Here is a 14,104-nt window from a genome sequence, read left to right as displayed (position 1 = left end):
GGGGTTTTTTTTTTCTGGTTAGGTAAAATAAAATGTAATATTTAGTGTCTTAGAAATGTAAAAGTAGCTACTTTCTGTCAGCACGGTGATGTGCTCCATACCTGACTTTTACTACAAATTGAGGATTGCAGTTTAATGAGAGGCCTAACAGGACGTAAAATGTCATTATGTGTGTACGTTACTGATGTGTTCTTCTATTTAATTTGTAGTTCAGCCCAAAAGAAACCCAGTTATTGTCCCTTATTAGAGTGCAATTGAAATACCTTCCCCCCCCACCCCATTCATTGTTGATTACAAAAAAAAATATTGGACTGACATCTCTTTCTCAAAACCAAATGTACAAACCCACATGTTGGTCATTTAGCTTTCTCACAGAGATAATTTTTAATTATGTGGAAAATATTGTGGTGTACAGAAAGTTAGGCTGGCTAATATATTAGGTCTTTTTGTATGATCCAAACAGCAGCCACAGTAACGATAAACTGGTATTTGTTCAGATTGTTGAATGAATGCGTAACTTAAATTGTGAACTTCTCAACATTTAAGGAAATTATTTAAGACCCTATTTATTGTTCATTGCAATAAATGCAAGTGGTGTATCAGATGGACTCTCAGGAAAGTGTATCCATGTGAAATGTAGGATATTAGGCTGTAGAAAGGTTCTGGTGCTAGTCAGGAATTAGGCAACTGGAAGCTTGAATTTATCAGCATCAAGTCAAATGCCTGCAAACGCCTGCAGCATTTCCAACTCCTCCTTCAGTGCCTTGTCTCTTCTCACACCTGAATTCATACGTCTAATTTGTTGGACCTGTCCCCTTGCTGTGCCAGTTTGTCAGTCAGCCAAAGCAAAGTGGCCGGATGACCAGCCAGGTTTTCACGTATTCTCCCCCCTGAGGTGGCAAGCCACGCAGGGCTTCTCTCTCTTAGCCAGCTGGCAAGCTCAACAAACCGCTTTGTAAGCCAAACTGCGCACAGCTCAGGATTATGCTGTGCTTGCAGCGTGGGATTTGCCTGATCCCTGTCTGTAGGCGAGTTGTATCAGTGTCATGATTCTCGGTGTTTTGTGTGCCACCTCCTTTCATTTCCTTAGTAATGTTGTCCTAATGCAGTCAGTTGTTTTGACTAATGGCACGCTTTCCAGTGAATGCCGGTCATTGGATATCAGCACAGGAAATGCTGTTAGCCGTTGGAAATTCCACAGTGTATGTTTCCTATGAAGGCCTTTGCTGTGTAGCTTAATTTTAGAGAGAAAGTAATCTACGCTTATTGTTGGGGATTGATTGGTTATCCTCAGGTGTGCTCTCCCCTTGTACAGGTTTACAAAAAGTGGAGATTTAAACAAGAAAATGGAGATCATATTTGCTCACTCAAGAGATTAAGGAATGCTAATAAAGAGTTTATAGAACAATACACGTCTCAATTATATGGTGTCACATACACTGTGAGCATATCAATATTAAAACAAAGAACTGTATTTATTGGAATAAATTAATTTACTTCATTGCATTCAGAATGTACACAGGTTCAAAGAGAAGTGTACTAACTTTTATTTTTGTTGGTGTAGTCTCCAATAAGTGACAGACAGTTTAAAGACTTCCAGGATTGCCAAGCAACTCTGAACGAGTACATTTGGGGAGATTTGTAAAACCAACAAGGCAAAGAAAAAACAGCTGAAATATAAAAGAATCTAAGACTAGGTTTTTAGATGAGGTGAACCCCGGTTGTTTTAGTTGTGAACTTTTGCCAGCAAATAACAACCCGTACTTCATGACAAGTACAAAATATATATGGTTATTTATGAGTGCAAAAATACCTGCAGAAGTTGAGACTCCTAGCTGAATTTCATACATTATAATACTTCGTTCACGCACTTAAAAAGGCTTCTGCACAGCTAATTGAAGGTATTCAAAAGAATAAAAGACACTGTAATGAAATAGAACCTAAGGGTAAAAAGGAGGAAACTTCTCCAGGAGCACACAACCTTGCCAACTGTAATAAACTTCAAAAGCCAAACTGAAAATCAAATAAATCCCATCTTTAGCCTCACAAAAGATACTGCCAATACACTTGGGTAAGAAGATAGAACATTCCAGGAATTGCAAGCCCTCTGGAAAAAAATCCTGCCATCTGCCCCTTTGTGATCATACAATAGAAACCCAGCTCTCTGTGCATGTGTACGTACGTATGAGTACACTTGTACGTGTTACAGGAACCAGAGTAAAATGCAGCTTTCAGCTTAAACAGGTGCACTCTTTAAAAACTTTGCCAAAGGCCCTACTGATATAGGGGGCAGGGGAGGCCTCATCTTGAGTAAAGGGGCACTACTGTCAACCTGTTTGTTGTTTATAGATAAAATGCATGTGCTGAAAATACTGTCTTTGGTAGTCTGTCTTAAAACTGTCTGGTTTTCAGTATTGTTTGTGATTTTAAAAAAATTATATATTAAAAAAAAAAAAGCACCCAAGCCAGTGAAAAGGGTGGCTGCTGTATTTAGTGAAAGTCTGACAGTGGCTACAAAGTCAGTCTTGAGACACACCTGGACTTCACAGATGTAGTAACTGAACTTCGGGGAGGGAGAGAAACATAAGACTGAACAGTTAGACTGCCCAGAATGAAAAGTGCAAGTTTCATCAGTTGCGGTCACCTTTCCATTCATGTTTTTCTAAATTTTAATGATTGTGAAGCAGAAAAGACATATGGATTTTAACAGCAGTAAGTCAGTATCTTTCAAATAGCTGTTTAATCTATGATGTTCACCTAGTGTTATTTTCCTTTGAATTTTACATAAAGATAATTGATTATTCCGAGCTACTGTGCTTAAAAACCTCAAGGTGTCTCACCTGAATTAAACAGAGAAGTCTCCTCTTGATTAAACAGTCTGATTAAAAACCAACATTTGACTAGTTTCATGTATTGGAACATAGCATCACCTCCCATTAAAACTCACTGATAGCAGTGGCATAAGCTTACGTGATTTGCTGGTATGGCATCTCAGTGGGCCTTCAGTGAAGCTGCTACCTACATGCAAGGAATGCAAAGTTTGGCTTGCTGATAGTATAAAGGTAAAATCTATAACTTGAGATAGAGAGTAATTTTTTAGTACCAAAAGAATTATGAAATGGAGTTGGTAAATGTTATTAGGTACTTCTGAACTACAGAATGATATTTTATAGCTACAGTAAGCAATTTGTTGAACTGCTTTGGAGAGACAGAGTTCTGATATCTATCCAGGTGAGCAAAAATTTCCTGCAAAGCTAAATAGAGGATGGTGTGCTAGAACATTATGAACATGTTTTTCACATAATCTGACAATATGTTGCCATGGCAGTAGTGCTAGATGAATTTATATTTGCTGTAAAATGCGTAAGATACTAGTAGTAATGTTTAATATTTATATTCTAACCAACATTAAGTAATTCCAGATTAATCCAAATAAACTATTTTTGGTGGCTTTGTTTAAATCTCAATATCCCCTTTCAGTATCACTGCAGGACATTACAATGAGGAAAGCTTTCCGGAGTTCCACAATTCAAGATCAACAGCTGTTTGATCGCAAAACTCTGCCTATTCCTTTGCAAGAAACATATGACATTTGTGAACAGCCTCCTCCACTTAACATTCTCACCCCTTACAGGTTAGTAAAATAAAATGAATCAGAACCAATTTCTAGCTTATTTTATGTAATAGAGATGCTGTATCTGGGCGTCTTGCTCATGTTGAGTAGCACTTGAATATTTAAGGAGCCACGCTAGAAAACTGTGAAGCTGCTGGAGGAATACAGGCAGCAGAAGACGTTATAAACGTTAAAACTTTACTCTGCTTTGCTCAAATTTTACCCCAGTGTAACAATGTTAAGAAAAAGCCATTTATATTATCTGCATTTATTAAACTATGTAGTGCTCTTGGATGTGAAGAAAATAAGCAGTTAAGTATGTAGAAAGAAAGGTCTTTAATGGAAATGAATGTTTGCTGTCCCAAAGTCAATTTGAATCAGTAGTTGAACATGAGCAGCCACACAAATTTCCTCGTTATTTTAAGAGCAAGGTTTAAGTCATTGGAATGGGATTTCTCTGATTTGTGGTACTCTTTGGGTTTTGGTGGTTTTTGGGGTTTTTTTTTAAATCTACAGTTTGCGTTAAAGTTACTTTTCTAAATCAGAACCTTGAATACAAGGAAAGATAATAAAGAATGATGGCACAAGAGGTCAAGGTTCATCTTTTTAATGTTCTTCAGTAAAATATTTAAGGGTCTGAGATACCAGGTATTCTTTAATATACCTTTCCTTTGCCTTAATGTTTGGATTCATGTGTTGCCAAATAAATAAATAGTATGCCCTGTTTGCATTACTGTATTTCAGGGATGATGGAAAAGAGGGTTTGAAGTTTTATACCAATCCTTCATACTTCTTTGATCTGTGGAAAGAAAAAATGTTGCAGGACACAGAGGACAAAAGAAAAGAAAAGAGGAAGCAGAAGGTATATATGTTAGCTTTATAGCACTTCTGGTTGTTTTTTTCCTGGAAAGCATTTACTTGCAGGTATGGTACTTTTTTGGTTATGCAATTAATAACAATCCAAACTTTACAGAGTCATCTTCATTCAACTAAAACGACTTGTATTCATTCAATTCCATCAACTTGAACAAATAAATATTTAATAATAGTAATAGTAATAATGATAATAATAGAATGGCCTAGAGCTTTCATGCTGTCTTAATGTAACTAACAGCAAGTTTGCCAAAACTTATAAGTCTTCTAGCAGTGGCTCACAAAGGAGCAATACAGCAAAAATAAAGAATTTCACTGGAACACTCTTTTGTAATACAAAATTCTGATAATCTTACAGGTGAAAAAGCTTGAATGACGTATTCTAATAGATGTGTTTACTCTAAACTAGAAAGAAATTAGTAGGAATAGAGCACTATTTATATTTTCTTAAAATTAAACAAACCTGTTTGCAAAGGTAATGCTACCTTTGTTTCACCATTATTGTGTATATTTCATGCATAGAGACAGTAAATATAAATGTCAGATTCATAATTTCATTTCAGACTTAAAGAACTACTTATACAGTTATTTTTCTCTGTGTTATTCAGCTAATTATCCACTAGGCTGAAGTTTGCCCCTTATAAGTCTTTTTGGTTTACGTATCTCATTTAGACTGAAAGTATATTTTTCTTGCATTTGAATTGGGATTGTTTTTCATTATTTTGTGGCTGATGTTTAAATGCAACTAATTAAAAAACACTGTCTTAGTTGTTAGTTTTGTTTGCACAACTCTCCTACAGCAGAAAAATCTAGATCGCCCTCATGAACCAGAAAAAGTGCCAAGGGCACCTCACGACAGACGGAGAGAGTGGCAGAAGTTAGCCCAAGGTCCAGAGCTCGCGGAAGATGATGCTAACCTCTTACATAAGCACATTGAAGTTGCTAATGGCCCAGCTTCACATTTTGAATCAAGGTTTCTTTTTATTTTTTTCTATTCTCTATTAAGAACAGATATTCATACTACATAGTGAACATGCTTGAGAAATTGTAAATAATGAGATGCCACTGCTATGCTTGAAATGCATTGGGAATCATTGATTTAGCTCAATCCAAACTCAGTTTTAAAATACTTAGTCAGTGTGTCCTTAAAGGAATACTTATTATCTTGCTATTTTGAAGAGTAGTGTGTATCCTTGGAATTCACTGTACCTTTGAGGATGTGTTATCTTCTGCAACTTGAAGGTGTAGTGTCACTGTTGCAAGTTTGCACCCAGGTGTGTCACTACATTCCATTCTTGACCTACAAAATGCCTGTTATTCCGGTCTCTTGATTTTTCTTCAGCAGACACTGCCAAGACTATATGGCGGGTGTGATGTGAACAAACGTCCACTTGGAACTCAGATGAGACCACTGAGCTTCTCTTTACTCTTGAGCAAATCCAAGATTTGATTGATGTTTCTGGTTATAGTCTATTACAAAATCTAACCTGTTGATTCTCATTTCACAGCATGTATTTGCTGGTGGCTAAAAGTAGCATTTCACATGGTAAAACCTGCTGTGTTTACACTTCTGGTGTTTGTGCTAAACCAGCTGAGAAACTTCTGATAGGAAAGAGGGCTGACAACTAGTATCAGGAGTTTTGGTGGTGTGCTTTTGCGGAGTTGGTTTTTTGGGCTTTTTTATTAATTAAAAAGCATTCCTTGTCCTCCAAAAACAGTTAAATTTTTTCCCTATCCTTCACTGGGCAAAAGCACCATAAGAGTCTATTTTGTTTAGCTTTGTAAGGCCTTACAAAGCTAACTTAATAGTGCCTGTGGATAATTAGAACAACTCTAGGACAGAGTATTTTCTGTGTGAAAAATGGAAAAACCTGTTTGCAGAAAATCTAGCTCTCTATATTTAGAAAGTAAAAATGGTCTCAGTGCATTTCAGTCAGTGGGATACAACTCAAGTTACGGTGATTAGCATTTTTCTGGGAACGATTTTGTAGTATCTTATCTTTGTAAACTGCTGTGTCAAGTCATTGGCAGAAACATCTGCTTTCCTGCTGTCCTTCTGCTGTGTTGTACATCAGATTCCACATTAGACACACTTTTGTTGCAGGACTCCCTTTGTATCCAGGACCCTGGCCTAAACCTTGATTATATCGGTACTAGCAATGCAATTATGAATAATGCTGTAGTGCTTCGGAGCACTACATGTGCGGAGCATGTCGTTCAGATACAGAACAGCACCGTGCTTTTGAATAACAGAGTAAGATTTCATCCCCTGAAGAATTTAATAGGTTAGATACTACAGTGGTGACAGTATGTGGAAGACGTAGAGTACTGCTTTACTTGTTGGAAAGTGTTCTGCAAACACATTTCCTCTGAATTTAATAGAGATTTTTTTTTTTAAATCTTTAATTGACTAGTTAATTAAAATTTCCTAACTGATCAGGTCCTTAACATGTTTCTAAAGTTGTCATTAACAAGGAAGGTGAATCATTTTAAGCCGTAGTTATCTTTATTTACTACTACTGTTCAATAGTAGATATTTAGATTATCTTCCTTATATCTGTTGTATAGCTACAAAGCATTAGGTCTAAAATAATGGATTCTCTCTATTGGAATATAGATCCTCTGACAGAAGTTCAGCTATATTATTCAGTTGTAAATTCTACTGTTCTAACATTGATGGATGTTTCATGAATGGTATAAAATAATATGGTTGCATGTATGTAGGGACTGAGGAGCAGAAACGATTACTGACTATAACGTCTGTTTCATAATACACTCTGGTATATGTGTATTTCTGATTGTATTGCTACATTTACTTAACTCAAAATAATGTGACTAATTGTGGTGGGTTGAGCCTGGCTGGGGGCCAGGTGCCCACCAGAGCCGCTCTCTCACTCCCCTCATTCACTAAACAGGGGAGAAAAGGCGTAACGAAAGGCTTGTGGGTCGAGATAAGGACAGGGAGAGATCACTCACTAATTATCGTCACGAGCAAAACAGACCAAACTTAGAGAGGGAATTCATCTAATTTATTACTAGGCAAAACAGAGTAGAGGAATGAGAAAATACAATCAACTCTTAAAACACCTCCCCCCACCCCTCCCATCTTCCCGGGCTCAACTTCACTCCCGGCTTCAACCTTGCGCCCCCTCAGCGGCACAGGGGGACGGGAAATGGGGGTTACGGTCAGTTCATCTCATGGTGTTTCTGCCGCTTCTTCATCCTCAGGGGGAGGACTCCTCTCATCGTTCCCCTGCTCCAGCATGGAGTCCCTCTCATGGGGTGCAGACCTTCAGGAGCAAACTGCTCCAGCGTGGGGTCCCCCACGGGGTCACAAGTCCTGCCAGCAAACCTGCCCTGGCATGGGCTCCCCTCTGCACGGGTCCACCGGTCCGGCCAGGAACTTGCTCCAGCGTGGGCTTCCCACGGGCCGCAGCCTCCTTCAGGTGCCTCCACCTGCTCCGGCGTGGGGTCCTCCACGGGCTGCAGGTGGAATCTCTACGCCCCCTCATCCTTCCTCCATGGGCTGCAGGGGGACAGCCCTGCTTCACCATGGTCTTCACCACGGGCTGCAGGGGGATCTCTGCTCCGGCACCTGGAGCTCCTCCTCCCCCTCCATCTGCACTGACCTTGGTGTCTGCAGAGTTTCTTACATCTTTTCACTCCTCTCTCCGGCTGCAAAAGCCCCCTCTAACTGTTTTTCTTCTTCTTAAATAAGTTATCACAGAGGCGCTGATTGGCTTGGCCTTGGCCAGCGGCGGGCCCGTCTTAGAGCCGGCTGGCATTGGCTCTATCAGACACAGGGGGAGCTTCTAGCAGCTTCTCACAGAAGCCACCCCTGTAGCCCCCCTGCCACCAAAACCCTGCCACGCAAACCCAACACACTAATAAACACTAAGATCACACACATACTGTAGAAATTGTCTGATATACCTGTCAAAAACATTAAACCCTCGAGCTGCTAGAAGCAGTGGCATGGAAAGTGAGATAACTTATTAAAAAGCCATGAAGTACAATGTGCAGCATAGTAGCAGAGAAGATACTTGAATTCAGAAATCAGACTGAAGTGCAGGACATTAGCTGAGGGTGCTAAAACTTTTACTAAAGCTTATGTTGGATCATTTTTCACTTCTTACCTTCTAAAGTTGTCATTAATAAGGAAGGTGAATCATTTTAAGCCATAGTTATCTTTATTTACTGCTACTACTCAATAGTAGATATTTAGATTATCTTCCTTATATCTGTTGTATAGCTACAAAGCATTAGGTCTAAAATAATGGATTCTTCCTACAGATCTCAAGCATATGTGGACCATATGGATGGATCATACTCGCTTTCTGCATTGCCTTATAGCCAGATGTCTGAACTTTTGAACAGAGCCGAGGAGCGAGTGTTGGTCAGACCACATGAACCACCACCGCCACCTCCAATGCATGGAGCAGGAGATGTGAAACCTGTGCCTCCTTGTGTTAGGTATGAAGTGGTCAAGCCACCTGCAGATTTATTGGAGAGTTTTAGTTTTCCACCATCCCCCTACTAGTCCATTTTATTATTTCCATGCAGCCCAGGCAGTACACACATCCTAGGGGCTATGTCAGTCCACGGCCCTGACACGTCTGCAACTGCAGGGCCATGCAGGAGTTGGAGAGAAAGGTCAGAATCTAAACCCTGTAGGGTGTCATTGTGGAGACAGGCCTCACCTTGCCATTAGTATTGTGACTATGTCGCTTTCTGAGTTAAATGGCAAAACAAAAAACTGTACAGAAAATATTTCTGTGAAAGAAGTTGGAATCTCAGGATTTAGCTTTGGAATTTTGGAAATTTGGAAACGTGAAATTTGTACTGCTGAGCTGTGTTTCAACCTACATGAAAGGAAGAGGATAGCGCAGTAAGACAGCTGTCAAAACTATATATTGATCACATTTGCTAAATTGCAACTGCTTTCCTTTTTTTTTTCTTCCCTCAAGTGTTTTTATTTTCTATTTCTCTATGCCTTTCCAGAACTGGATAGATAGAGCATTTTCTAGAGTGAGGCTCCGCTTGTCACTCCCCTGTTGTTTTATCCTCAAAATCTTAACTTTATGGTCAGGTACATACAACTTGGAATAGAGGACAGTTAATTCAGACACAGTTGTTACATCAGCAAGATGTTAGTCTCTTGAAAAGAATGTCTTTTTACTGTTCAAGAGATTATACACAGAAATGCATAACTCGTTAGATTAATTTTCCACGACAGCTGAAAGAAATCCTCTAGTGGTCTCTCAGGAAAATGATTTTACTGTTCCCTTTTGTTTTTTTCAACTCACCTATTCATTGCACTATAATGAGTATATAGCATGGTAGATGCTGTACCTCTCTGTACATAGAATTGATGACCTTTGATAGTAGCCTCACTCACCCTGTCATCAAACCTTAAATATGTATTTCAACTGTAACTCATCCTCATTGCTTGTACTGTTTTGTTTTGGTTTTGAAGTTCTGTGAATCGAAGCAGTTAATCAACCGCTACTTCCCTTACTTCAGAAAAATAATTTGGATTTACTTAGGGATGGAAGGGGAGAACTATCCTATATAGGACATCTTTGGTAAAGATGCAGGTTTGTATAAGACCATAAACTTCATTAATAGCTGAATTTGGGCAAAGGTCTATTGGAAGACAGATGCATACTCGGTACTGAGAATTAGATTTCCTTGTATATGAGGTATGCGTACCTCGAAATCATCATAGTACATAATGCTCTTTAATGCCTAGCATTCAATATTTTTAAGTTGCAGAAATGAAGCTATTACTATTTTTTTCCACTCTTCAGCTCTACTAACTTTGTCCTGTTATTGGATATTTCAGTTCTACTACTGGCTTGGTAGAAAATCGTCCTCAATCACCAGCAACAGGCAGAACACCAGTGTTTGTGAGCCCCACTCCTCCTCCTCCACCGCCACCACCTCTTCCATCTGCTTTGTCAACTTCATCATTAAGAGCTGCAATGACTTCCACTCCTCCACCCCCGGTCCCACCACCCCCACCCCCTCCCACAGCTGCTCTGCAGGCTCCAGCTGTGCCACCTCCACCAGCTCCTCTCCAGATAGCTCCTGGAGTCCTACATCCAGCTCCACCTCCAATTGCTCCTCCCCTAGCACAACCCTCTCCTCCCGTCACTAGAGCCGCCCAGGTGTGCGAAACTGTACCCGTTCACCCAGTTCCTCCTCAAGCTGAAGTACAGGGACTTCCTCCACCACCCCCACCTCCTCCCTTGCCTCCTCCTGGCATTCGACCCTCCTCTCCTGTCACAGTTGCAGCCCTTTCTCACCCTCCCCCTGTTCTGCACCCTCCTCCCACAACCATTGTCCCTGGCCCTCATGCACCCCTAATGCCTCCATCTCCACCGTCCCAAGTGATTCCTGCTCCCGAACCCAAACGTCATCCTTCCACTCTCCCTGTAATCAGTGATGCTAGAAGCGTTCTGCTGGAAGCAATACGGAAAGGTAATGTATGGCTATTAAGGGGCAAAAAGAACGGTCTCAGAAACTTGCTTAAATATACATTAGCTTTGAGAGATGGAATATTTCGCATGTGTAAGAAGTTAGTTTAGAGGCATGCATCTTAAGTCTGTTTCTGCTTTCTATTCTCTACAGCGAATGTCTTGCCAAGTAGACAGATTTATTGCAATTTGCAATTGCGCTTATCAGATGTTTAGTTTGGATGGCAAAACTGGTTCTCTGTGGAAGTTAGATTAAAAAAAAAAAGTACACGTGTTTGTAGATGATCTGTGGAGATTATCTCTTCATTTCTGTTTACACAAAAATGTAGCTATTTCTGATAACCTCGGATTGTGTAGAAGACACAAATGTTGTCTTTCACCGAGTGTTAGATAAAAGCAGAACAGATCAATTGGCATTGGAATTTTGGTCATACATCAGTGTGTTACAACAAAATGTAGATGACATTCAGAAATCGTTGCTTAAGACTTAAAGCTGTTAAGTATCTAATCTTGACAAGTCTCAGCGCAGTAGTGGAGCAGCCTTTCCGTTGCAAGGTGCCCTGCTGGCAGAGTGCAAGTGAATGGCAAGGGGCACGGGGCAATGCTTCCCTCGTGATCTGTCAAGGAGCTGTATGTACAAGCTGCACATTTCAGCTTACGTGCCTATGGCCAGAAAAATCCCCACTGTACCGTGAGTGCTGCTGTTTGACCCTGTGGTATCTTTCAGTGGTTAATGTTTCAAGTACTACATTCTTTTATGCTTTTCCCCTGCAACTACAATACTGTACAGAATCTGTATGGTACTGTAATATCAGTAGATAGGCTATAATACTAATTCAGAATATTTTTAAAGCATCTATATGCTCATGAATTGAGAACATCACTGACTCTGAAGAAGTACCAACAGCAGCTGAGTACAAGAGTGGTGCATGAACATTAGTAGAGAATGTCAGCAAAGAGCTTAATAAAGGAGAGCCTGCTGGTGTAATTTAGGTGATTCCTGAAAACACTTTTGACCAAGTCTTGCACAAGGAGCAAAGGCTCAAGTTACCACAGCTTAAACTCCACTAAGGATCTGTGCTTGTGTTACCTCTCAGTTGACAACAGAGAGTATTAACATACAGTATGTAGGTTGTATTTAGACTGTGTCAGTCTGTGATGTGAGTATAAAACCAAAATATATAATCTGTGTCATGTTTTTAACTGAATTACTGGATTTAACTTTCTTATACTATCGGTATGTGTTATTTCTCCTTTGTATTTGATCTTTAAGTATTACATTATCCCAAAACAGATCATTGCATGATCAAAACTGAGTTACAAGAAATCTTGTTAGGATACTCAAATCGCTATAACTTTTAGTTGAGACCATGAAGAGAGAATATAAAAATTGTTTGGAAATGCAAATAGTAAAATGGCTTAAACACTTGCAGTGGTACTAAAAATGTGGGTGTCTTTTTAATGGGAAATGGGAAGCAGGATATTTATAATAGAAGGACTGATGATCTGGTCTGCCATTGCAATTCTGACTTTCCTCTCTTTAAAAACTTGACAGAGAACTTCTATCTGAGGAGGACGATCTCCTCAGCCTTTGGTTTTGCTTGCAAAGCGTTTTTTGAATCATGAGCTAAATACTTTGTGTTGTGATAAAGGAGGAGAGTAATACATTTGTGATTTGGTGTCCTTAGGTATTCAGCTACGCAAAGTTGAAGAGCAACGTGAACAAGAAGCTAAGCATGAGCGCATTGAGAATGATGTTGCTACTATACTTTCTCGTCGCATTGCTGTGGAATACAGTGATTCAGAGGATGATTCAGAATTTGATGAAGTGGATTGGTTAGAGTAAAATTACTACATTGCTGTACACTGCAAAATTGAATGCTAATGTCCATTGTGGTGCTTGTTCTTTGAAAGTTTGATGGTCATTTCTAGTGTTTTTTGTATTCTTTTCTTGACATAATTAATCCATGTTTTTCTACTTTTCAGTTTACAAAAAGCTCCTAGTGCATCTTTGAAACTAAATGTTTTACAGTGGCTTTTCTTACACATCTTTTTTGAAAGAACATACTTTGTTCCAATAGACCACTAAGTATTAAGCATGGGCAGCTGTTGGTAGAGTAGCAGTTTCAATTTTTTGGCATATCTTAACTGTGCACTTTGTGAATTTTAAGTTAATGAAGGCAACTGAGATTGACATTCCAAGGGCGGCTGTATGTACTAATGAGCCTTATTCCACTTCTGATAGTGTTTTAAAACGTTGAACCTAGCTATCAAGATATCACTGCCTCGATTACATCTGTACGCTAAAAGTACATATAGTTAGCAGCACTGAACACACTGAGAGGAAAATGGATCTTTTGGGGGTTTTATTATTGTTTTATTGTTGTTTTTAAATAATTATGGCCTTATTTGAATGTTTAGAGATTCCCCTTCCCTTCTTCCCTGCCAGGTACATATTGTGTGGTACTATTTTTGCCTGCGTAATAAAAGTTTAAATTTTTTTCCTTGTGAAATCTTTTGACTTAAACATGCCGTGTAACTTATGTAACTGTTAAAATAACAGTTTGATTTAATAAATGGTTCATTTTAAGTGTTCCTGGTTGTTGCTTTTTCAGTGAAGCTTGCTTTTCACTGGTATATGTGAGGGATCCTTGGATTTCAAAGATTTAATCTGTGGTCTGCAAAGTTACAATAAATATTCTGCACTTGATCTAAGGACCCATATTAAACAAGAAAACATGATTCATCAAATGAGATCTATATGCATATCTACAAAAAAAGCTGAAATCTTACTCTGATCTGTTAGTTTAAAAAAAAAAAAAGGCAAAATTGGGAGTTTGTGGCTTAGATGATCTAGGGTTGGTGTTTTAAAAAAAAAAATCTTTACCATCAGTGTATCTTGAGAAGGGGAGATGCTGCAGTCAAAATCCTGGTTAATGAAAGATGACAAGGAACAGGGGTGATGTTGCAAAGTCATTTTTTAAGTGCTATCTGGCAGCGTACTGCATGTTGCGCAGAGCTCTTGTGTTTCCCTTCTCTGGAACAGCTCCTTCAAGTCTGAGCACATAGTCAAAAGCCTATTAAGAAGGGAAGCATGAGAGTTGCAAGAGCACTCTACCTTGTGAACTCGTTCCTGGAA

At 39.3% G+C, this 14,104-nt stretch overlaps 1 protein-coding gene across 7 annotated transcripts in view; it reads left to right on the top strand.

The window, feature by feature from the left end:
- The window catches only part of WASF1 (WASP family member 1), a 101,768-nt gene extending 88,208 nt beyond the window's left edge, over positions 1–13,560 (top strand). For 6 of the 7 annotated variants that reach the window (XM_054820552.1, XM_054820553.1, XM_054820554.1 and 3 more), the window contains 6 exons: positions 3,481–3,634; positions 4,358–4,475; positions 5,287–5,459; positions 8,780–8,959; positions 10,332–10,969; positions 12,654–13,560. In XM_054820552.1, coding sequence (XP_054676527.1) covers positions 3,481–3,634; positions 4,358–4,475; positions 5,287–5,459; positions 8,780–8,959; positions 10,332–10,969; positions 12,654–12,811 — 1,421 coding nt within the window. In that variant the 3' untranslated portion in view covers positions 12,812–13,560. The remainder of the gene's footprint in view (positions 1–3,480; positions 3,635–4,357; positions 4,476–5,286; positions 5,460–8,779; positions 8,960–10,331; positions 10,970–12,653) is intronic. The other variant, XM_054820557.1, reaches the window with a different exon arrangement.
- Positions 13,561–14,104: the final 544 nt, after the last annotated feature.

Source organism: Grus americana, chromosome 3, assembly GCF_028858705.1.
Source record: "Grus americana isolate bGruAme1 chromosome 3, bGruAme1.mat, whole genome shotgun sequence".
NCBI lineage: Eukaryota > Metazoa > Chordata > Aves > Gruiformes > Gruidae > Grus > Grus americana.
Note: the sequence above shows the minus strand (reverse complement) of the source record. Positions and strands in the feature narration are given on the sequence as shown.